This window comes from Salmo salar, chromosome 02 (genome assembly GCF_965601325.2).
Source record: "Salmo salar chromosome 02, fSalSal1, whole genome shotgun sequence".
NCBI lineage: Eukaryota > Metazoa > Chordata > Actinopteri > Salmoniformes > Salmonidae > Salmo > Salmo salar.
The window spans coordinates 71,170,313-71,196,544 of NC_138292.1; the positions used below are offsets into that span (position 1 = coordinate 71,170,313).

At 40.5% G+C, this 26,232-nt stretch overlaps 1 protein-coding gene across 1 annotated transcript; it reads left to right on the forward strand.

Annotated features, from left to right (window-relative positions):
• The first annotated feature begins 1,004 nt into the window (after nucleotides 1–1,004).
• Nucleotides 1,005–26,232, forward strand: LOC106598988 (uncharacterized). Its single transcript, XM_082966647.1, has 9 exons — nucleotides 1,005–1,084; nucleotides 4,655–4,732; nucleotides 4,990–5,337; nucleotides 20,596–20,814; nucleotides 23,966–24,053; nucleotides 24,370–24,409; nucleotides 24,515–24,595; nucleotides 25,078–25,158; nucleotides 25,240–26,232. The coding sequence occupies exons 2-9, from the start codon at nucleotides 4,678–4,680 to the stop codon at nucleotides 25,303–25,305; spliced, it is 978 nt and encodes a 325-aa protein (XP_082822773.1). The 5' UTR covers nucleotides 1,005–1,084; nucleotides 4,655–4,677; the 3' UTR covers nucleotides 25,306–26,232.

The following is a 26,232-nucleotide window of genomic DNA, read 5'->3' on the forward strand; positions in this document are numbered from 1 at the left end:
CAGTTACCTTTTTCACCTGCTTTTTAAAAGAGAAGTTGGAATCAAGTAAGATAAGAATATTGTTTTTGGTTGTAGCATTCAAAAGTGACCAAAACATCAGCCAGGAAGCATAGGAACTGAGAAGTGGTCTGTGGTCCCCACCTGCAGAACCACTCCTTTTTTGGGGGTGTCTTGCTAATTGCCTATAATTTCCACCTGTTGTCTATTCCATTTGCACAACAGCATGTGAAATGTATTGTCAATCAGTGTTGCTTCCTAAGTGGACAGTTTGATTTCACAGAAGTGTGATTGACTTTGAGTTACATTGTGTTGTTTAAGTGTTCCCTTTATTTTTTTGAGCAGTGTATATAGTGAAACTATAGTGGTCCAAAAATGGAACCTTGAGGAACACCAAAATTTACAGTCGATTTGTCAGAGGACAAACCATCCACAGTGTGGACTTTGTTAATTAAACAGTTTAGTTTTTCCACTAGTTTATCTAATGTATTTCCAGTTTGTTATGTTGTTATTAACCCAACATTATTGAGGACATTATTATTAGGATGGTGCAGTAATGTTGAGATGCCAGTAGGGAGAGCTCTACTCTAGAACACTGGAACCTTCAGTACTACTTTTGATACAGCTGATGAGTAGTGATAGTCATGGGTTTTAAATGGAATGGGTTCTAATGGAATGACATCATGGAACGTTGACCTGTAAACAGAACTCAGAAGGGCAAGGCAGTGAAGAGGGCTTGCCGTTGCGTCAGAAATCACTTAGAAACCACACCAAGCCCTCTGTAGTCGACACATTGTTTAAATGGCCCTCTGTGTAGTCAAAATATCACATTGGAAATATGAAACATTTAACTAATTTAAAAAATGTAGTCCCAGTCCTCAAATGAAGAAAGGCAAGTAAATATGCAGTCTGTTGCGCAATTTCTATTGAAATACAGGAACATCCCTTTTCTGACATGCTGGTCTGGTCATCATGCATGTTAATGACTTAAAGAGGAAGTATAAGGACAGTTAAATGTGTCAACAAAAGAACTCACGCTAACTGACAGCAAATTGACTCACTGTACAAGACCTCCCCCCTTCACTCTGTAAGTACTCTTATCGATATCTTAAAATATAATTTTTGGTTATTTGTTTGTAGCTATAAGTCATAGACCTGAAGGTAATGTATCATTTACTTCTTGTTATGTTTTGAGCTGTGTTTTGGTTGTTCCATCAGGGCCAGTATTCATTAAGTGTCTCAGTGTAGGAGTGTTGATCTACATAGGGATGAGATGAGTAACCAGGGTAAAAACTGCAGTGTGTGTGTGCACATGTGGGCATGTGTGTGACAGTGGATTTATCTGAGAGCCCTTCAGGACCAGACTGATAGGGAGTAGGGTGGACATCTATACTATCAAGGATGTGTGTTTTAACTTTTCTACATCATAACAACCAGCTCTCTAGACTTTGATACAGACTCCATGGGCCTTATGGGCCTTCCCTACAGATGCAGGGTACCTGCACTACATTACCAAAAGTATGTGGACACCTGCTCATCGAACTTCTAATAAAAAAATCATGGGCATTAATATGGAGTTGGTCCCTGCAATAACAGCCTACACAATTTGGGAAGGCTTTCCACTAGATGTTGGAACATTGCTGCTTGGACTTGCTTCCAGTCAGCCACAAGAGCATTGGTGAGGTTGGACGATTAGGCTTGGCTTGTAGTCGGCGTTCCAATTCATCCCAAAGGTGTTCATTGTGGTTGAGGTCAGGGCTCGGTCAGTTCTTCCACACCGATCTCGACAAACCATTTCTGTATGGACCTCGCTTTATCCACGGGGGCATTGTCATGCTGAAACAGGAAAGGTCCTTCCTCAAACTGTTGCCTCAAACTTGGAAGTACAGAATTGTCTAGAATGTCATTGTATGCTGTAGCGTTAAGAATTCCTTTCACTGGAACTAAGGGGTCTAGCCGAACCATGAAACAGCCCCAGAACATTATTCATCCTCCACCAAACTTTACAGTTGGCACTACGATTTGGGGCTGTTAGTGTTCTATCATCCACCGAACCCAGAATCGTCCATCGAACTGCCAGATGGTAAATCACTCCAGAGAACACGTTTCCACTGCTTCAGAGTCCAATGGCGACGAGATTTACACCACTCCAGCTGACGATTGACATTACGCATGGTGATCTTAGGCTTGTGTACGGCTGATCCGCCATGTAAACCATGTTCTAGCAGGGCAGAAATTTGTCAAACTGGGAAGGGGGCATGCTTTGACAGTGCCACGTTGAAAGTCACTGAAGTCTTCAGTAAGTCCATTCTACTGACATTGTTTGTCTATGGAGATGGCATGGCTGTGTGCTTGATGTTATACACCAGTCAGCAACGGCTGTAGCTTAAACAGCTGAATCCACTCATTTGAGGAGGTGTCCACATTATTTTGAATATATATTTCCCCACAGGAATATTAAACCAACAAAAATTTGACCAACTGGGGACATTTTGTTGGTCCCCACAAGGTCAAATGCTTTTTCTAGGGGGTTTAGGGTTAAGGTTAGAATCAGTGTCAGGTTTAAGAGGGTTTCTGTTTATGCTGGTATCAACCCTTGGGTTGAACGGTGTCACGTCCTGGCCAGTAAAAGGGTTAATTGTTATTGTAGTTTGGTCAGGACGTCGGCAGAGGGTATTTGTTTTATGTGGTTCAGGGTGGTGTGTTAGTTAGGAGGGCGTTTGATTTATTATTTCCGGGTTTTGAGTTATGGTCTATGTTTATGTATTTCTATGTGTAGTCTAGTGAGTGTGTTTCTATGTTGAGTTGATTGGAAGTCCTATATTAGTTGGGTGTGTTTGTCTTGTATTTGTGGGAGATTGTTCTTGGATTGCTGTGTTGCCTTCAAGACTGTTATTTTGTCGTTCATCGTTTTGTTATTTTTGTATACGTGTTTGTTTGGTTTTTTCCTTCTTTTCCGTAAATAAAGAAGATGAGTATACACATACCTGCTGCGTTTTGGTCCGCCATTTCTAACGACGAGCGTGACAAACGGGCCTATTGCAACTTTCTGCCCCGTTTCTATATTGTACAGCCGACCGGTCTAGAGAGGGTGGGAGAACATGAATGATCGAAGTTCAACAACAGGAGGAAGACAACTATTGATTAAGTGCTGAGGTTAAAAAGGTTTAACTTTAAAACAAATGTAATATAATAAAATCATAATAAAACATGCAAACTGGATCAATAAAATAACCCTCAAGAGATGAAGGGATTAAGTCCTCCAAAGATAAGTGCTAGGTTAAAGTACTTGATATAACAAAAATCAATATTAAATATAAGACTAGTTAGAATCAGGTTTAGGATCTAGGGTTAGGTTTAGTAGTTAAGGAAAATATGATTTGAATGGGACTGAATTGTATGTCCCCACAAGGTTAGGTGCGCAAGACTGTGTGCATTATAACTATGCTTGTGGGGACCTCTGGTCCCCACAAGGAATAGTAAATGGACAAAAATGTTGTTAGTCCCCACAAGATCAAATACTATTTCTAGGGGGTTTACGATGAAGTTTTGATTTAGTGTTAGAATTAGGAGCTAGGGTTCGAGTTAATACGTTTTGGGGTTAAGGTTAGGGTAAGGGAAAATAGGATTCTGAATGGGACTGAATTTTGTGTCCCCACAAGGTTAATTGTACAAGACTGTGTGAGTCACTTGCTGTTTATCCTCACAGCTTGGGGATAGGAGATATCATTGAACCTGGTGGTCAGTCTTTAGGCTGCTGTACAGCTTGACGGACCGTAGAGGATGAAATATTTAACCTCCTATTTTTGGGGTTCTTAGAATACAACAGCTTCAGAACAATCAATGTAGAAATATGTTCACAATAGTACTGTTGATCCATAGTGCAAGAGACAGTATTCACAACCATATACAGAGGTAGGAGCTTAATATTCCTGCAGCAACAGGAAAATTGAATTATACTTAATGTGGTGGTTGACACCATTTGTTAGGGAAAATCAATTCTGACATTTTAAATTGAAAAATACAAACTTGTGTCACGTTGTATGAGTGGTAGGAGACAGGCGCAGGAATACGTAATGTATACAAAACACAGGGATGAAACCCAAACAAAACAGCGAGGTTAAACCTCTAATAAATACACGGGACGAGACCCGTAATAACAAGTGCACAATACACATAGCACGAAAGCCGAAAACAACAACGCACAGGTACTCACAAGACCAACAGACATGGGAACAATAACTGACCAAGACAATGGTGAACAGAGGGCAGATTTATACAATTACTAATCAGGGGAAATGGAAACCAGGTGTGCGTAATTAGACAGTTCAGCGATGCCTAGAAAGCCGGTGATGTAGACTTCCAGAACTGGTGCACGGAATGAGCAGCAGTACCGGAGGGATCCCTGACAGTTAGAAGCCTTTTTTAACCTTGAATACACTACAAGTTTGCATTTCCTGCTGAGCGGGAAAATTCTCTACAACAAAAGAGTGATCAAATTAAGATCCAACGTCTGTAGCACAATACAGCACAACACAATATGAGCCTGGTTCATTTTCAGTAATGAGGCCCTTTACCCCATTTACAGTTTCTACTTCAATGTATCAGGTGGAGTTATTCACCAGCTATAGAGTGAGTTGTTGTTTATGTTTCTAAGACTGCAGGGTGGGAGATGCAACAATGGCCTTGAGAACAGCAGGAAGTGTGTTGGTGGTCTGTCTCTGGTCTGTGACAGGTATGTTATCATTCATAATTGTATTATAGTATCCTTAGCCATTTCTAAAAGCATACAGATCTTAATGGTATTCTAGTGGGTTCAGTGGTGTCGTCTGTTAGGAATCTCCAATTCACTTTCATAGCTGCATTTCACACCTCAATAAGTGTAGTTGTGGTTACCATTTACAGTAAACTCAGAAACTAGAGACACAAAGTGTGGACAAACCCTACTGTTAGTGTAAGCCAATAGGTAATACCCTTGTATGAATGTTTCAGTGGAACTGGGTCAGTTTGGCTGGGGAGTGACTTACACCAAGAAGAGTATCTGTGTATTGAAGGGGTCAACAGTGGACCTGGCCTGCACGTACAAGTATCCATGGTATAATACAGTCAAAGCAACCTTCTGGTTCACTAAAAATGATGCTGAAGGGAATCCTGTGAGTCTGAGAGATGACCCAGATTACAAAGGTCGTGTGGAGTACAGTGTGGATAAGAGGAAAAGCCACACCCTGACAATCACAGACCTGAGAGAGAGTGACTCAGCTGAGTACTGGTTCACATTTACAACAGATCAGACCAGAGGGAGATATACTGACATTCCTGGAGTCACTCTGTCTGTCACAGGTACAGTTACATTCAATATACTGCTTTTCTTTTCAAATCTTTATTTATTTATTTAGTTGAGGTTTTGCAGGATGAAATCTCTTGAAGAATCTCTCCAGGAATTGTGTACATGGATTATCATGCTGAAACAGGTGTCACGCCCTGACCATAGAGAGCCATTGTTTCTCTATGGTGTTGTAGGTCAGGACGTGACTAGGGGGTGATCTAGTATATCTATGTCTATGTTGTGTTTTAGTTTTGTTTCTATGTTGGTGTTTTGTATGATTCCCAATTAGAGGCAGCTGGTAATTGTTGTCTCTAATTGGGTATCATATTTAAGTAGTTATTTTTCCCACCTGTGTTTTGTGGGATCTTGTTTTTGTGTAGTTGCCTGTGAGCACTGCATTTGCGTCACGGTTCGTTTGAGTCGTTTATTGATTTTGTATTTTGTTGAAGTTTCATGTTATAATAAAGATGTGGAATGCTACTCACGCTGCGCCTTGGTCCAATCATTATGACGAACGTGACAACAAGAGTTGATGGCAGTGGCGGAATGGCACGACAATGGGCCTCAGGATGTCATCACGGTATCTCTGTGCATTCAAATTGCCATCGATAAAATGCAATTGTGTTCGGTGTCCATTGCTTATGCCTGCCAATACCATAAACCCACCGCCACCATGGGGGTGCTCTGTTCACAACGTTGACATCAGCAAACTGCTCCTCCACAAGACACCATACAGGCTGTCTGCCCAGTACAGCTGAAACCGAGATTTATTAGTGAAGAGCGCACATCTCCAGCGTGCCAGTGATCATCAAAGGTGAGCATTTGCCCACTGAAGTCGGTTACAATGCCAAACTGCAGTCAGGTCAAGACCCTGGTCAGGACGACCAGTTTGTTTCCCTGAGACGTTTTTTTAGTTTGTGCAGAAAATCTTCAGTTATACAAATGCAGTTTCATCAGCTGTCCGAATGGCTGGTCTCAGACGATCCCGCAGGTGAAGAAGCTGGATGTGGAGGTCTTGGGATGGCGTGGTTACGTGTGGTCTGCTGTTGTGAGGCCGGTTGGACGTACTGATAAATCAATATGAAATTCTCTGGCAACAGCTCTGGTGGACATTCCTGCAGTCAGTATTCCAATTACACGCTCCCTCAAAACTTGGGGCATCTGTGGCATTGTGTTGTGTGACAAAACTGCACATTTTAGAGTGGCCTTTTATTGTCCCCAGCACAGGGTGCAACTGTGTAATGATGTAATGATCATGCTGTTTAAAGGGGGCAGTATTGACACGGCTGGATAAAAAACGTACCCGATTTAATCTGGTTACTACTCCTGCCCAGTAACTAGAATATGCATATAATTATTGGCTTTGGATAGAAAACACTCCAAAGTTTCTAAAACTGTTTGAATGGTGTCTGTGAGTATAACAGAACTCATTTGGCAGGCCAAAACCTGAGAAGATTCCATACAGGAAGCGCCCTGTCTGACAATTTGTTGTCCTTCTGTTGCATCTCTATCAAAAATACAGCATCTGTGCTGTAACGTGACATTTTCTAAGGCTTCCATTGGCTCTCAGAAGCCGCCAGAAAGTGGAATGACGTCTTTCCTGTCTCTGGGCGAAAAACAGCAGGAGATTTTGTGAGTGGTCAGGCTGAGAACAGTGACACTGGAGATGCGCGTTCATGAGAATTCTCTTTTTTTTTCTTTCAGCCTTTGAATGAATACAACGTCGCCCGGTTGGAATATTATCACTATTTTACGAGAAAAATACCGTTAAAAATTGATTTTAAACAGCGTTTGACATGCTTCAAAGTACGGTATTGGAACATTTTTATTTTTTTGTCTCGAAATGCGCTCGCGCGTTACCTTTTGTATAGTGACCTGAACGCACGAACAAAACGGAGGTATTTGCACATAACTATGGATTATTTGGAAAAAAAAATAACATTTTGTTGTGGAAGTAGCAGTCCTGGGAGTGCATTCTGACGAAGAACAGCAAAGGTAATCCAATTTTTCTAATAGTAATTCTGAGTTTAGTGACCACTGAACTTGGCGGGTGTCAAATTAGCTAGCTGTGATGGCTGAGCTATGTACTCAGAATATTGCAAAATGTGCTTTCGCCGAAAAGCTATTTTAAAATCTGACATAGCGATTGCATAAAGGAGTTCTGTATCTATAATTCTTAAAATAATTGTTATGTATTTTGTCAACGTTTATCATGAGTAATTTAGTAAATTCACCGGAAGTTTGCGGTGGGTATTGTTAAAGTTGCGACAGTTCGTTTCTGGTATCAGAACAAAATAGTCAGCACATAGTAACTTCTGATTTATTTGTACTTTAATTAATGCAAACACGTGTGTGGTAAATGGGTGGTTCGTATATATACGGTCTCGCTTTTTTACCTCGCAAGGCAAACAGAGAAGAGAGTGTCACATTCTATTGTTCTCTCTTTTATACTGACAGAGATAGTTCCCGCTCAATGCTGGCCTGTCAGAGGGAGGAGGAGCGTGGTTTAAACTTGCTCCTCCTATCGTCGGTGTGCAGGCTGGTCCCAGCGTCGTGACGCACTTCCTGTTGCCGGTTGTAGTTCTTCTGGTCTTCAGCAGTTGATTTATCCATAGTTTATATACTTAACATTGTAGCATAGCTTCCCCAGTATATTATATAAGTTATGCATACAAATAGCCAGTTCAACCCTAACAATCCCCCTTTTCACACCCCTTGGGGTGTGAACATACTCCAATAAGAAATTTCAGGGAAATTTAAGAGTCCCCCTTTTGACACCCCCTAGGGTGTCACTCAACACAATTTGTATATCTCCATTTCAATGATTAGATGATTAGTAAAAAACCCTCACATCCTTCCGGCTACACCTCACTTGTACTAGGCTGACTACCAGTCACCCAGAAACCTTCTTGCGGCAGGGGCTACACCTAACATGTGTGGGACAGACACTTTGTCCCAGAACTTAAAACCTTCACATCTACCTGCCACTACATTCAATACATATTAATTTATTGTGCATACGCCCTATTCAACCACTTCAACAGCAAAACAAGGATCGTCCTCTGACAGATCCATCTTTTGCCCAGACCTGGATTTAGTGTTCTCCGGGGTCAATTCCATCAAAGGCATCATTCCGTTTGCTCTGACAACTTCTAAAAGAGACTTTCTTAAGCAAGGGATTATACAGGCAGCACAACATAACAATAATAGGAACACCAGTACTAGGGTTGAATTCCTGTAACCACCATAGATGTGTACTTGCCAAAAAAGAAATTCATCCAATTCCCCTCGCCTACCCCTGCTACACCCTTCATCTCAGCAGATAGCTTGTCATGTCTCAATAGGACTTAAAATCATATCATTACAATCCATCCGTTTTGCTAGATATTTCACATACATTATAACCCCTCTATTTTTATTGGATTCAATAATTTCCCATAAATTCAAACTAATTCATGAATCCCAATAGTTGGTCTCATCTAACATGTGCTCCTCATATTTGAATGAATCCTCCACCAGGCTCGGCGGTAGGTACTTGTCGTCTCATTGGTCTGAACTTTGACTCGGTCCGTAGCTCACCATCTGCTCCGTTATCCATCTCTCTAGAGTTCTGGTGATTAAACCTCTCGCACACGGGACCAAACAACAACCACACAACCCAAACACACTCATACAGGTGAAAGCAGCCCATAATACAGTTCCTACAACACTTTTCCATTTCTCAAACATGAGCTGTGTTATCAGAAATGTAGGTACAGCAATGAACCTAATCATTCTACCTACACCATCCTCTTTGCCCGTATTATTTCAAGAGTCAGTCTATTTTACCAGGTCATGAGGGAGGTGGCGGATAATTGGTCAGAGAACCTCTTTACTGCATCCTCGGATTCATTTATGAATCTCTGTTGATTATAAAATATGTCATTAATTCAATCCACATTTTTATGTATTGTCAACTACCAAAGTAATGTAGTGTTAAAGCCTTCACATATTTGATTCAAAACTTTGTATTCATCTGGAACCTCCCTGAGGATGCCAATAGCATCCATCTATTCAAAGCTATTTCCATCCTGGTCAAAACTCCTCCTGTGCCTACTTTAGCCTCCTATAACTGGTCTCTGATCACTAATTCGAACTGGTTGGACCAATAACCCCAGGGCGCAAGTTCCTAACCACCCTTTGTGGTCATTTCTGTCGTATGCGTCCTTTGCTGGTACTAGCCCACCCTTCATCAGTTATAGGTGCTCTGGGGTTAAACATTTTCTCCTGTGCTTTCAAACCTAAGTCAGTCACATTAACAATTATCTTTCCAGCCATTAAAATCATCTTAGTTCTCGGTGCCTTTCTTGTATCTGTAACACTGGTGCTCATCAGGAGTTAAGGTGAACCTAGTTGGTTTGGCTAAGTACTTCAATCTGGCCAACCCCAATTCCTGTACAGTTGTCTGCTTCCCCAGGAAATTGTTTAATGTTTACCTTAAATTCTACATCTTGATCTTCTTTGATTCCTTATTCTGTAAGTCACTCATCAGTGTATTATATAGTTTATCTTCTACTTCTTCTCAATGACAACGGTAACCTATGATTAGTACCAGTAGGTGGTGGATCTGAATGTATCAGAAAGATTAGACTATGATGCAGCTCAGAGTTTCTACTCTTCCCAAAAACCATCAACCCTCTCGTGCCCTTAGTCTCTCTGCTTGGTACCACCCCATACTCACACCTCTAGGAGCACACACAGTGATGAACGGTCGGGATAGGAAATCTTCGTTAAGGAGGTAACCCCTGGACCTTGTTGGTTCTCGGTTCTTCTCTTAACTCTGTGTGTGATCAGCAGGGTTCATATGTGTACATACCTTCTTGCAGTGGATAATGTGGACCCAAGTGACTCTCTCAGCTTTCCTAATGGCAAAGGCAGTGGTTTAACAGAACCTGGTATGGGCCTTCCCAACGGGACTGCTTCCAGTTTTTTCTCCTCAGGGACTGGATCCACACCCAGTCTCCTGGTTGGATTGAGTGAATCACCTTCTCCTGTAATTCACCTGTTGGACACAAAATCTTGGACATACGGGTTTGGTTAACAGTCTTCTAATGTGCTCTGCTAGATTTCTTCAATTTCTATGTCTACCTGTTCTGGTATCTCTATTCTCCCTAACTCTGACATTCTATAGGCTCTACCTGCTTAGCTAGAATGTCATCCATCATTTAAAGAGATAGATGCTAGTAAACCAACATTAGGGATAATATCTTGACCTCATTTTTTAGTTACCATAATCATGTCCACCCGGAAGTTGGGAACGCTTCTACCCATTTGCTATGCTTATCTGTTATTTTTAAACACCCCTTCTTCCCCTCCATTCGGAATAGTTCAATAAGTCTATTTCCAAATGTTGGAATGGACATTCTACAAAAAATGTTTTTGTTCTAGTAGCATTCTATCCTGTTCTATCGCCTGCTCTACCATACTCCCCCTTTTTATACCTGGCTCAAGCCATGTATCAATTTTACTGCATATCTAAACAATGTCTTTGGTAAGATCAGTAAATTATCCTTATTTCAGCCCTTCTCTTGTAGGATTGCCCCCTTTCATTTTCCACATGTCCAATTCTACCTGGGGCATTCATCCTTAGCTACCCTGTAACAATTCTCTGTCAAGTGTCTTAAGATTTATCTGTGCTGCTTTGTGTGGTTTTAAATGCCTATGTGCTTGTCTGTGTATATAGTAATATCTCTCCTTATAGAATTTCCCAAACACAACCTTAAAATCAAAACTAAAATACATGCCAATGGAGCTGATAGTCCCTCCATGTATTAATATCCTAACTAAACGAACCTAACTAAATTATCCTTCTATCTTCTATTCTTATGTCTTTTCTGTCTCTCCCAGTGTTATTTCTGTCCTCACCTGTTTATAATTTAACTATGCTGGTCGTCACTCACTAACCGTTATCTAATTCTTCTATGTCACTTTTATCTTCTCTTCCTTGCTTATGCTCTCCTCCTTCTATTTCCAACCCATCAAGGTCTCAGCAGTGCAGGGGAGTACTAGATGTCTCATTGTCTTATTACATAACTACTTAAATTTATCTCGATACCCTCAATGATCCTGGATTACCTACAGATGTCATATATTCCTGGCTTAGAATATATCCTAATGCTTGACATTAGTCTACCATTATTAAACTTATTTAACAACAAAATATAATATTACTATTATATTAATTCCACAGTCTTGTTGTGTTAAATCTCTTCCACTGAATACAACCACAGCTGACTTCCTAAGGGAAAATAAACTTATCTAGATAATGTAAAAAGTACCCCTGCTTATTAATCTGAACTACTCCACAAAGAAAATGTATTATACCCTTTTTGTCATTCTGTCTTTTCATTGGTTAAAATTATCACTTGTGTCTAAGAACTTTAACTCCATCATAATTATCAGTTCTCCAAATTTCCTTAAAATCAGTATCACAAATGACCCTAAATTCACCATCCAAATGGCTTTTCATTGCGGCTGATCAGACCACAAAAGGAAAAGTCACCAGTGGGGTCAAAAGTCATACCCCCTTTTCAGAACCGTTTTTCTTACTACATTAGACAAATGAAGCTAGTAACTTTATCTACATTTTGTATCTCAATTTCCCAGAACATTCCCTATCAAAATAATTTCACGTGTTTAATTAAAACTCAGAAAACAAAACTTCAAAATGCCATGTGTGTATACCCCTTTAAGATATCCTGTCCCTAGGTATTTTTCTCAAAAGAGCGAAGCGCTCCTTTTTCCATAAAATAACCACTTTGTCAGCATTTCCTCATACTACACCGATTCAGAAACCCAAAAGTTAACTACAAACAAAACCTAAAAATGATTATAATTCCATTATACTCCCCCCAATCATTAGTTTTAAACTTAATTGAAAATGTGCTACCCTTGGATGCAATACTGTACTTCCAATCTATGAAACCCCATATTTTAACGTACTATTAGACTAATTTGACCCAAGATTGCTTAAAACCTTAAAACCCCTTCAGTTTGTCTGCAAACCGGCCCATTCTGTTTGCTAGGAATACCCTGCCATTATACACAACTGAGTTTAATGTGCACCGTCCCTGTAAATATAAAATTAACTCCACCTGTAATTCACTTTAATGACTTGATATTTTTCAATGTATTGTTCAATTCACTGGTATTACTAAACAATCAATACCACGAATCAACAGCCAGAATTTATCACAAAACAAAATGCTTCTTTCCCGCCAAACATAGCCCAGCGATTACCTCTTCTCAAACAGCGTTCTGCCTTACCTTTATCGTAAGATTAAAACCAATATTACAACTATATCTCTCTTTCGGCTTCACACTTATGAAATGTCTATGACCTTATATGTACCATGTAAATCGCCAAATTTATATAATACTTAATGCTACTCCCTTTGAACCTATCCGCTCATTATAATTCATTAGATTTCGGTAACTGTCTCTTCATTTTAAACTAAACAAGCCATCAAAACATTCGGTTTATATCTTAAACAACCACATGGTTCCATTCAAAACATAACAATTACATTTCAGTCCCATTGTGCATGGGCTGGGATCCGAACCCGGGCCTCCCGCGTGGCAGGTGAGAATTCTACCACTGAACCACCAAGGCTATTGCTTAGTGATGCAATTTCGGTGGTTATGTCCTACTCGGTCACAATGTTTACAGGGTGTTTTACAGTTTCTGGCGAGATGTCCCGTTCTATCGCAGTCAAAACACCGCTTCACTCCGTCTTTGTCAGCGTGTCTCCCTGTTTTTCCCCTTCTGTCTACGGAGTCTCTGCTCCTCCCCGCTATTTCTCCTAGGTTTGCTATCAGGTACTCTGTTACCCCGACAGTTACTGTTAGTTGCTCTATCTCAACCGATTCACTCTTTTTGCAGTTTCGACCTATTTTATTGCAGTGTTTACACAGAACCTCACATTCTCTAGCAAAATGACCCGGTTTGTTACAGTTAAAGCATCCATCTCCCCCTTTCTTTTGTCTATTCCTATCCGGACTTTGGTTATGGTAAACGAGTCTACTGGGGGCTCTGGGTGGTGCAGCACCACTAACACGCTCTCGACCCCACATTCTCATCATTATATCTCCCTTTGATTCTATCCACTTTTTTAATAAAGTGGCTAAATCCTGTCCTCCTCCCTGTGTCTCTTCCTCTCTACCTCCCTCGGCTCCCTGAGGACTAGCATATGGGGGAGGGGGTAACGTTACGGACGGCACTTGATATGGTTGCCTCCGTCCTACTACCACCACCTCGCTATCTGGGTTCTCCCGCCACCCCTGGTCACCCAGGGAGGGGTATAATATCGGTTTAGATGTTGTCTCTGTGTGAGCCATGGGAGTCCTCTCTGTCTTTTCCTGTTCCTCCTCGTTACTGTTTTTCTTTCCCCATTTTCTTAAGTTTCTCTATCATTATCAGTCCTATTCTCTCCTTCTGTCTAGCTTTCTCCATCGCTTCCATAATTTGACCTTCTCTGGGTTCTCCCGTTTTCTTCCATTTCCCCTCTGCTTTCTGAATTTTCCGCTTCAATGCTCCCAGTATTCTACCTGGCTCACCTTCTGTGGGAACTCCATCAGGGGACAATACCCAACCATCCTCTATCCATTCCATATAGAGTTTCTCTCCTCGTCTCTTCCATTCCTTCCCTCCATTGATTTTGAGCGTGGATTTTAGAGCCTTTAATACTCTCTCCGCTTCTTCACTGGTAGTCATATTTTTGTTTTACTGTATTATTTTTGTTTTATTTCTAACCAATTTGATAATTAGTCCCTTATTTAAAGCACGTTAACTATTTATTTAAATCAACTTATTTCAACCTATTTAGTTAAACTATGTTCTTATTTTAACCTAATTATATGGAACCGGAGTTATTCAATACTATTCAAATATCACTCCATAACATTTCAACCCAATTATTTAAACCCGTGTTTTACAGTGTCAAGCTTCAAACATCAACCAATTTGATAACTCTCCAGTCAAGTCAACAATATCTCTCATTTAAACCATATATTCTTCAGACCCAACCACTCCCGCAGTATGGGCCTTGCCAATAGCCACAATTATCGTCCTAACTTTAATATTCCTCCAATCCCTTTGATTTCTTTTTGTTTGTAAATTCTATCAGCTATATATCTCCTTTTATTCTACAACTAAATGTATCATATTATTTTATTTCCAATCCTTTTATGATACCATTATTCTCTTATCTTTAAATCCTTAATTAATACAGTATTCCTCTTTTACCTCGCCTTATAACCTCACCTCCTTTCCCAAGAATTACTTTGCCGAACCCAACCGCACCTTTATATTTACGAATCTTGCCGGTCACCCAGTATTCTTATCTAAAATTTCCCGATCCTTGTCGAGGTAATTCCTCGAACCCAACCGCAATTATATATGTACGAGTCTTGCCGATATCAATTACTAACCCAATTATTCCCTATATCTTCGAACCTAATCGTACCCTTCGTTACGAATCTTGCCGAATGATTTCAGTATTCTCCCTGAACCTAACCGCACCTTTTATATTTTACGGATCTTGCCAGGTGATCAATACTCTATGGCACCATGGTAATAACAACACATTTACCACAGGTTTGCATGTCACAATAGTGACTCTATCAAATTTCTTATCTACTCATAATAATTCATAATTTTGTTCACTTACATCGAACAGGTGCTTCACAAAATAAATTTGGTTAAAGCCAATATGCAGATCTTTAGTTATTATAACAATAGGTGTCTGCTTACCTGTTTTTAGTTGTCCGGACTCGTTGTAAAGCACACCGTTCCCCGAAAGCAAAGTCCAATTGGCTGATCAATGCTCAGCGAAGACGTTCTATATACCAGACCGTCGGGGTTACCATGTTAAAGTTGCGACAGTTCGTTTCTGTTATCAGAACAAAATAGTCAGCACATAGTAACTTCTGATTTATTTGTACTTTAATTAACCTCTATGGGCTAGGCGGGACGTAATCGTCCCACCTACGTAACAGCCAGTGTAATCCAGTGGCGCGATTTTCAAATGCCTTAAAAATCCTATTACTTCAATTTCTCAAACATTTGACTATTTTACAGCTATTTAAAGACAAGACTCTCGTTAATCTAACCACACTGTCCGATTTCAAAAAGGCTTTACAACGAAAGCAAAACATTAGATTATGTCAGCAGAGTACCCAGCCAGATATAATCAGACACCCATTTTTCAAGCTAGCATATAATGTCACAAAAACCCAGAAGACAGCTAAATGCAGCACTAACCTTTGATGATCTTCATCAGATGACAACCCTAGGACATTATGTTATACAATGCATGCATGTTTTGTTCAATCAAGTTCATATTTATATCAAAAAACAACTTTTTACATTAGCATGTGACGTTCAGAACTAGCATACCCCCCGCAATTTCCGGGGAATTTACTAACAATTTACTAAATTACTCACGATAAACGTTCACAAAAAGCATAACAATTATTTTAAGAATTATAGATAGAGAACTCCTCTATGCACTCGATATGTCCGATTTTAAAATAGCTTTTTGGTGAAAGCACATTTTGCAATATTCTAAGTACATAGCCCAGCCATCACGGGCTAGCTATTTAGACACCCGGCAAGTTTAGCCTTCACCAAAATCAGATTTACTATAACAAAAATGTTATTACCTTTGTTGTCTTCGTCAGAATGCACTCCCAGGACTTCTACTTCAATAACAAATGTTGGTTTGGTCCAAAATAATCCATCATTATATCCGAATAGCGGCGTTTTGTTCGTGCGTCCCAGACACTATCCGAAATGGTAAATCAGGGTCGCGTGCATGGCGCAATTCGTGACAAAAAAATTCTAAATATTCCATTACCGTACTTCGAAGCATGTCAACCGCTGTTTAAAATCAATTTTTATGCAATTTATCTCGTAAAAAAGCGATAATAATTCGACCGGGAATCTCCTTTTCGGTAAACGGAGGAAAAAACACAAAGACGGGGGCGGCCAGGGCACGCGCCTAAGCCCACAGTCCCTTGATCGGCCACTTGAGAATAGCGATAATGTGTTTCACCCTGGGGCTGGAATGACGACATTCAGGTTTTTCCCGGGCTCTGAGAGCCTATTGGAGCCGTGGGAAGTGTCACGTTACCGCAGAGATCCTTTGTAATGGAATGAGATGTCAAAGAAATACAATAAATGGTCAGACAGGCCACTTCCTGTAAAGGAATCTCTCAGGTTTTGACCTGCCATTTGAGTTCTGTTATACTCACAGACACCATTCAAACAGTTTTAGAAACTTTGGAGTGTTTTCTATCCAAAGCCAATAATTATATGCATATTCTAGTTACTGGGCAGGAGTAGTAACCAGATTAAATCGGGTACGTGCTTTATCCAGCCGTGTCAATACTGCCCCCTAGCCCTAACAGGTTAATGCAAACACGTGTGTGGTAAATGGGTGGTTCGTATATATACGGTCTCGCTGTTTTACCTCGCAGGGCAAACAGAGAAGAGAGCGTCACATTCTATTGTTCTCTCTTTTATACTCTGACAGAGATAGTTCCCGCTCAATGCTGGCCTGTCAGAGGGAGGAGGAGCGTGGTTTAAACTTGCTCCTCCTATCGTCGGCGTGCAGGCTGGTCCCAGCGTCGTGACGCACTACCTGTTGCTGGTTGTAGTTCTTCTGGTCTTCAGCAGTTGATTTATCCATAGTTTATATACTTAACATTGTAGCATAGCTTCCCCAGTATATTATATAAGTTATGCATACAAATAGCCAGTTCAACCCTAACAGTATGCTAGTTCTGAACATCACATGCTAATGTAAAAAGCTGGTTTTTGATGTAAATATGAACTTGATTGAACAAAACATGCATGTATTGTATAACATAATGTCCTAGGAGTGTCATCTGATGAAGATCAAAGGTTAGTGCTGCATTTAGCTGTGTTTTGGGTTTTTGTGACATATGCTTGCTTGAAAAATGGCTGTGTGGTTATTTGTGTCTACGTACTCTCCTGACATAATCTAATGTTTTGCTTTCGCTGTAAAGCCTTCTTGAAATCGGACAATGTGATTAGATTAACCTCTTGGGGCTAGGTGGGACGCTAGCGTGCCACCCGTGGTGCACTCCATCAACAGCAGGTGCATTTCAAGAGCGGCAAATTTGAATCCAAATAAATGTCAAAATTCAAATTTTTCAAAAATACAACTATTTTACACCATTTGAAAGATAAACATCTCCTTAATCTAACCACGTTTTACGATTTCAAAAAGGTTTTACGGCGAAAGCATAAATTTAGAGTATGTTAGGACAGTACATTTACAAGAGTTGTGTGTAATGTTTTGTCAAGTCAAAGACAGGGTCACCAAAACCATAAAACCAGCTAAAATGATGCACTAACCTTTTACAATCTCCATCAGATGACACTCCTAGGACATTATGTTAGACAATGTATGCATTTTTAGTTCTATCAAGTTCATATTTATATCCAAAAACAGCGTTTTACTATGGCATTGATGTTGAGGAAATCGTTTCCCTCCAATAACCGGCAGTCAAGTCAGCGTCACAAATTAAATAATTAAAATTAGAAAACATTGGTAAAATATTATATTGTCATTTAAAGAATTATAGATTTACATCTCTTGAACTCAATCAACTTGCCAGATTTAAAAATAACCTTACTGGGAAATCACACTTTGCAATAATCTGAGCACTGCGCCCAGAAAAATACGCGTTGCGATACAGACTAGACGTCATGTTGGGGAGATCTAAAATCGAAAATACTATGTAAATAATCCATTACCTTTGATTCTCTTCATGAGATGTCACTTCCAGGTATCACAGGTCCATAACGAATGTAGTTTTGTTCAAAAAAGCTCATCATTTATGTCCAAAAATCTCCGTCTCGTTAGCACATGATGTAAGCCAGCCGGACTTCTCGTCATGAACGAGGGGAAAAAATATATTTCCGTTCGTTCAAACATGTCAAACGTTGTATAGCATAAATCATTAGGGCCTTTTTTAACCAGAACATGAATAATATTCAAGGTGGACGAATGCATACTCTTTTATAACGTATTGGAACGAGGGTACCCAACATGAACTCGCGCGCCAGGTGTCTAATGGGACATCATCGTTCCATGGCTCTTGTTCGGTCAGATCTCCCTCCAGAAGACTCAAAACACTTTGTAAAGGCTGGTGACATCTAGTGGAAGCAATAGGAAGTGCCAAAATATTCCTAAGCCCCTGTGTTTTTCAATGTGATAGGTTTAAAGTCAATACAACACATCAGGTATCCACTTCCTGTCAGAAAATGTCTCAGGGTTTTGCCTGCCAAATGAGTTCTGTTATACTCACAGACACCATTCAAACAGTTTTAGAAACTTTAGAGTGTTTTCTATCCATATATAATAAGTATATGCATATTCTAGTTACTGGGTAGGATTAGTAACCAGATTAAATCGGGTACATTTTTTTTATCCAGACGTGCAAATGCTGCCCCCTAGACCCAACAGGTTAACGAGAGTCATATCTTTCAAATGGTGTGAAATAGTCGTATGTTTGAAATACTGAAATTGTAGCATTTGAGGTTTTCGCATTTCGCGCCACGCTCTTCCACTGGCTGTTGATGCTAACGTCCCACCTAGCCCAGACAGGTGAAATGGGGTCATAGTTTCAGAGGAACAACGCAGACTGTTACAGGTACAACTGTATATAATATTCAATGATTAACTGAGGTGTATGTGTTTAACCTGTTAGGGCTAGGGGGCAGTATTGACACGGCTGGATAAAAAACGTACCCGATTTAATCTGGTTACTACTCCTGCCCAGTAACTAGAATATGCATATAATTATTGGCTTTGGATAGAAAACATTCCAAAGTTTCTAAAACTGTTTGAATGGTGTCTGTGAGTATAACAGAACTCAAATGGCAGGTCAAAACCTGAGAGATTCCTTTACAGGAAGTGGCCTGTCTGACCATTTCTTGAACTTCTTTGCCATCTCTATCTTTTACAAAGGATCTCTGCTCTAACGTGACACTTCCTACGTCTTCCATGAGCGCTCAGAGCCCGGGAAAAACCTGAATGTCGTCATCCCAGCCCCAGGCTGAAACACATTATCGCCTTTCTCAAGTGGCCGATCAAGGGACTGTGGGCTTAGGCGCGTGCCCTGGCCGCCCCCGTCTTTGTGATTTTTTCCTCTGTTTGCCCGAAAAGGAGATTCCCGGTCGGAATATTATCGCTTTTTAACGAAATAAATTGCATAAAAATTGATTTTAAACAGCGGTTGACATGCGTCGAAGTACGGTATTGGAATATTTAGAATTTTTTTGTCACGAATTGCGCCATGCGCGCGACCCTGATTTACCATTTCGGATAGTGTCTGGGACGCACGAACAAAACGCCGCTATTCGGATATAACGATGGATTATTTTGGACCAAACCAACATTTGTTATTGAAGTAGCAGTCCTGGGAGTGCATTCTGACGAAGACAACAAAAGGTAATCAAACTTTTATAATAGTAAATCTGATTTTGGAGAAGGCTAAACTTGCCGGGTGTCTAAATAGCTAGCCCGTGATGGCTGGGCTATGTACTTAGAATATTGCAAAATGTGCTTTCACCAAAAAGCTATTTTAAAATCGGACATATCGAGTGCATAGAGGAGTTCTGTACCTATAATTCTTAAAATAATTGTTATGCTTTTTGTGAACGTTTATCGTGAGTAATTTAGTAAATTGTTAGTAAATTCCCCGGAAATTGCGGGGGGTATGCTAGTTCTGAACGTCACATGCTAATGTAAAAAGCTGTTTTTTGATATAAATATGAACTTGATTGAACAAAACATGCATTTATTGTATAACATAATGTCCTAGGTGTGTCATCTGATGAAGATCATCAAAGGTTAGTGCTGCATTTAGCTGTCTTCTGGGTTTTTGTGACATTATATGCTAGCTTGAAAAATGGGTGTCTGATTATTTCTGGCTTGGTACTCTGCTGACATAATCTAATGTTTTGTTTTCGTTGTAAAGCCTTTTTGAAATCGGACAGTGTGGTTAGATAAATGAGAGTCTTGTCTTTAAATAGCTGTAAAATAGTCATATGTTTGAGAAATTGAAGTAATAGGATTTTTAAGGTATTTGAAAATCGCGCCACAGGATTCAACTGGCTGTTACGTTGGTGGGACGAATTCGTCCCGCCTGCCCTAGAGAGGTTAACAGAGGTGTATGTGGTACTATACATCTCATTTCAGGTTTGCAGGTGAAGGTGACTCTTTCAGAGGGACAGAGGACACTAACCTGTAGCACCACCTGTATTCTGACTGACAACCTCAACCCCATCTACATCTGGTACAAGAATGGACAGAATGTAAAAGAGGACTCCTCCTCCATGTACTCCATCAGCAGTGAGGATGCAGACAGCTATTACTGTGCTGTAAAAGGCCATGATGGTCTCAGCTCTCCTGCAGTGCGTGAGTACAATACAATAGTACCGTATTCTACTCAGCAAGTATCATGCATTCAGGCAAAAGAGACAGGTCTTACTTTATCAATCATTACAAAACAAAAATATTTTTTTTACTCATTGTCTATGTTACTTTCAATTATTATAATTATTATGAAAGTATTGTGACATTACCACTTTGGGACATTTATCTTTTACATCAGATGTCCCAAAGAACACCTCAGTGTCAGTCAGTCCCTCTGGTGAATTAGTGGAGGGCAGTTCAGTGACTCTCACCTGCAGCAGTGATGCCAACCCACCTGTGCACAAATACTCCTGGTACAAGAAGAATGTAACCTCACCAAAAGCATCAGGACAGAGTTACAGCATCACTAACATCAGCTCTGAGGACAGAGGAGAATATTACTGTGAGGCTGAGAATACAATATTGTCTAAGAACTCTAGAGCTCTGATGATAATAAAATAAAATTATATTTGATATAAAGTGACTATGCATAGATAAAAAAGACAGAGTAGCAGCAACATAGAAGAAGGGAGGGAGTCAATGCAAATAGTCTGGGTAGCCATTTGATTAGATGTTCAGGAGTCTTATGACTTATAAACTTGGACCTAGACTTCGCAGAGAACAGTCTATGACTAGGGTGTCTGGAGTCTGTTACAATATTTAGGGCCTTCCTCTGACACCGCCTGGTATAGAGGTCCTGGATGGCAGGAAGCTTGCCCCAAAAGATGTACTGGGCTGTACAGACTACCCTCTGTAGTGCCTTGTGGTTGGAGGCCGAGCAGTTGCCATACCAGGCAGTGATGCAACAAATCAGGATGCTCTCTATGGTGCAGCTGTAGAACTTTTTGAGGATCTGAGGACCCATGTCAACTCTTTTCAGTCTCCTGAGGGCGAATAGGTTTTGTCGTGCCCTCTTCACGAATGTCTTGTTGTACTTGGACCATGTTAGTTTGTTGGTGATGTGGACACCAAGAAACATGAATCTCTCAACCTGCTCCACTACAGCCCCATCGGTGAGAATAGGGGCGTGCTCAGTCCTCCTTTTCCTGTAGTCCACAATCTCCTTTGTCTTGATCACGTTGAGGGAGAGGTTATTGTCCTGGCACCACACAGCCAGGTCTCTGACCTCCTCCCTACAGGCTGTCTCATCATTGTGTCATTGGCAAACTTAACCTGTTAGGGCTAGGGGGCAGTATTTGCACGGCTGGATAAAAAAATGTACCCGATTTAATCTGGTTACTAATCCTACCCAGTAACTAGAATATGCATATACTTATTATATATGGATAGAAAACACCCTAAAGTTTCTAAAACTGTTTGAATGGTGTCTGTGAGTATAACAGAACTCATTTGACACGGCTGGATAAAAAACGTACCCGATTTAATCTGGTTACTACTCCTGCCCAGTAACTAGAATACGCATATAATTATTGGCTTTGGATAGAAAACACCCTAAAGTTTCTAAAACTGTTTGAATGGTGTCTGTGAGTATAACAGAACTCATAGGGCAGGCAAAAACCTGAGAAGATTTCATGCAGGAAGTGGCCTGTCTGACAAGGTGTCGTTCTTCTTGTCTCTGTTTATTGAAGAGTGAGGATCTTAGCTGTCCCGTGACACTTCCTACGGCTGCCATAGGTTCTCAGAAGGCGGCAAAACGCTGAATTGTGGCTTTGCAGGCTCTGGCTGAAACAAAGTAGCGCGTTTGGGTAGTGGCTGGTTACAGTACTGTGAGACTCAGGCTCGTGCCCGCGTCGACCGAAAGCTTTGTTTTCTTTCCTCTGTTTAGCTAAGTGGACATTCCCGGTCGGAATATTATCGCTTTTTTACAAGAAAAATGGCATAAAAATGGATTTTAAACAGCGGTTGACATGCTTTGAAGTTTAGCAAGTTTAGCACTCACCATAATCATATTTACTATTATAAAAGTTTGATTACCTTTTGTTGTCTTCGTCAGAATGCACTCCCAGGTCTGCTACTTCAATAACAAATGTTGGTTTGGTCCAAAATAATCCATCGTTATATCCGAATAGCGGCGTTTTGGTCGTGCGTTCCAGACACTATCCGAAATGGTAAAGAAGTGTCGCGCGCATGGCGCAATTCGTGACAATAAAATTCTAAATATTCCATTACCGTACTTCGAAGCATGTCAACCACTGTTTAATATCAATTTTTACGCCATTTTTCTCGTAGAAAAGCGATAATATTCCGACAGGGAATCTCCTTTTCGGCAAACAGAGGAAAAAATCACAAAGGCGGGGGCGGTCGGGTCACGCGCATAAGCCCAGAGTCCCTTGATCGGCCACTTGAGAAAGGCGATAATGTGTTTCAGCCTGGGGCTGGAATGACGACATTCTGTTTTTTCCCGGGCTCTGAGCGCCTATGGAAGACGTGGGAAGTGTCACGTTAGAGCAGAGATCCTTAGTAAAAGATAGAGATGGAAAAGAAGTTCAAGAAATGGTCAGACAGGCCACTTCCTGTAAAGGAATCTCTCAGGTTTTGACCTGCCATTTGAGTTCTGTTATACTCACAGACACCATTCAAACAGTTTTAGAAACTTTAGGGTGTTTTCTATCCATATGTAATAAGTATATGCATATTCTAGTTACTGGGTAGGACTGGTAACCAGATTAAATCGGGTATGTTTTTTATCCAGCCGTGTCAATACTGCCCCCTAGCCCTAACAGGTTAATTAAAGTCCCCAAAACATACATGTATTGTATAACATAGGAGTGTCATCTGATGAAGATCGTCAAAGGTTAGTGCATAATTTAGCTGTGTTTTTCGGTTTTTGTGACATATACCCTTGCTTGGAAAATGGCTGTGTGATTATTTGTATCTATGTACTCTCCTAACATAATCTAATGTTTTGCTTTCGCTGTAAAGCCTTTTTGAAAACGGACAATGTGGTTAGATTAACGAGAGTCTTGTCTTTAAAATGATGTAAAATAGTTCATTGTTTGAGAAAAATGAATTGTGGTATTTTAGCTGTTTTTGTATTTCGTGCCATGCCATCCCGTTGGCTAGGTGTCCCGCTGGCGGATCGGGGTTCCGCTAGCGGAACGCCTAGATGTAAGAAGTTAATGTGCCATATTAAAGTTTATATTTAGTTTATTATATCATGCTATGTACTCATAATATCCATATTTCATTATAGGGAAACAAACCTCAGTTATGACTGAAGCTGTAGGAATCACAGTTGTTCTGGTTGTCATAATCTGTCTCATTGGCTTCTTGTGGTTCAGGTGAGTTCAAATGCATATTATTATGATTATTACATCTTAGTACTCTGATTTGTTTTTAAATTCATTCAGTCAATCTACATTTACATTTGAGTCATTTAGCGATGCTCTTATCTATAGCAACTTACAGGAGCAATTAAGGTTAAGTGCCTTGTACAAGGGCACATCGAGAGCTTTTGTTACCAAGTCGGCTGGGGATTCGAACCAGTGACATTTTGGTTACTGGCCCAACGCTCTTAAATGCAAAATTGTGTTTTTAACATATAAACTTCCACTAGAGATCAGTAGAGAGCAGAACTCACTCTCTCCCTCTTTACAGGAGAGCCACAGGAGGAAGTGATGACACAGCGGTCACACAGGTGATACATGAGTTACTTCTCAACCTCCAGCATTAATTTACTGTGTTAAGACCGTCTCTTTCATACTATTTTAACTGTTACCTTGTCACCACTCTCTCTCTACAGAGTGTGCATCCTGACCATAACATTGACACATACACAGGTCTGAACATAAAGACCATGTCCCCTGACTACGACACTCTGGCAGTAAGTCTCATAATGAATTAATGTGAGTGTGTTTGTGTTTTATACAGTACCTGCATGTGTTTAGAGAACATTATAGAGTGAGTGGTGTCTCAAAGAGCCCATACATGTAATGATGGGGCGGAAGCAGGTGCAGATTAAACGTTTTAATAAAACAACAAAACCAAGGACACAACACTAACATAAGGCAGTACGCCGATACACAACAATACCAACTAGTGAGTGAACATGGTAGAGTGACATATTAAGGGGAGGAAATGAAGGTAATGGAGTCCAGGTGTGAATCATAATGATTCACAGGTGCGTGTAATAATGAGTGCCAGGTGTGCGTAATGATGAATCCCAGGACCGGTGGTTAGTACTCTGGTGATGTCGTACGCCGGAGGGGAGGAGCAGACGTGACAATACATTCCCTTAACCTCCCTCCCTGCCTCCTTCCCTCCGTCCCGCTCTGTCTCCCTCTCTCTCTCTCTTTCTCTCCACAGAGTGTCCATCCTGATCCTAACAGTGAGACGTACACACCTCTGAACATGAAGACCAGGTCACCAGAGTATGACACCCTGGCAGTGAGTTTGTGTGTGTATTTGTGTGTGGCAGGGTGTCCATAAAAATTATGCAAAGTGCTCATTCAGTGTGTCTTCTTTCAGAATGGGAGGGGCTCCCCCAGTGACACAGCCCCTCAGATTGGGCTCCCGAGTGGCGCAGCAGTCTAAGGCACTGCATCTCTTAGTCACAACCGGCAGTGATTGGGAGTTCCATAGGGCGGTGCACAATTGGCCGAGCATCGTTCGAGTTTGGCCGGTGTAGGCCGTCATTGTAAATAAGAGTTTGACTTGCCTAGTTAAAAAAATAAATAAACAGAATTATAGATGCTGAGCCCTCTGATTATGAGAACTGAAAAGAACCACCATGGAATCTGGACTGCAGAGAACCACCACGGAATCTGGACTGCAGAGAACCACCACGGAATCTGGACTGCAGAGAACCACCACGGAATCTGGACTGCAGAGAACCACCACTGAACATGGACTACAGAAAACCACCAAGGAAAATGTCCTGAAGAGAACCACCACAGAACATGGACTGAAGAGATCCACCAAAGAACATGGACTGTAGATCTTCTGCACCAAACCAAAGCTAGGCCTTACACCTCTATTCTCCTGCTGTCATATTGCTATCATATCTAGAAGGTTTTCCAGAGCATTAGTAATTAAGTAAATGCTGGAGATGAATTCTCATTCCTTGAAAATATTATTATGTAGATTGCTAAAATTTTTTATAGATTATGATTCTGCTCTTTTATATGGGATTTTGCCATTTCCAGATTTTTTGATTAGCTAATGTACTTCTCTTAGTGACTAATATGGATAATCTTGATAACAGCTTTTTAATGTGTATTGCTCTTGGACCAATGTGCTCTTGATATGTACAAATGATCTACTTTGTATTGCTGTTAGACATTATTGCGCAAAGACATTCATGAAAAGGAATGCTAATACCATAATCAAGCTTGTTTTATTGTCAAATTATTCATTATCTATATTATATTGAGTGTGATTCAGTGTCATTCATGCATCATGTTGTAAATAATCTCACAGTTTATGACAATAAATACAAATATTTTGGGCGTGGAAATATTA

Bases quoted from the DNA above. Each gene is read 5' to 3' on its own strand.
- LOC106598988 (XM_082966647.1), top strand. From the start codon at position 4,678: ATGGCCTTGAGAACAGCAGGAAGTGTGTTGGTGGTCTGTCTCTGGTCT. The intron at 24,410-24,514 runs GTGATACATGAG...CTCTCTCTACAG, and splicing joins ATGACACAGCGGTCACACAG to AGTGTGCATCCTGACCATAA. The intron at 24,596-25,077 runs GTAAGTCTCATA...TTCTCTCCACAG, and splicing joins CTGACTACGACACTCTGGCA to AGTGTCCATCCTGATCCTAA.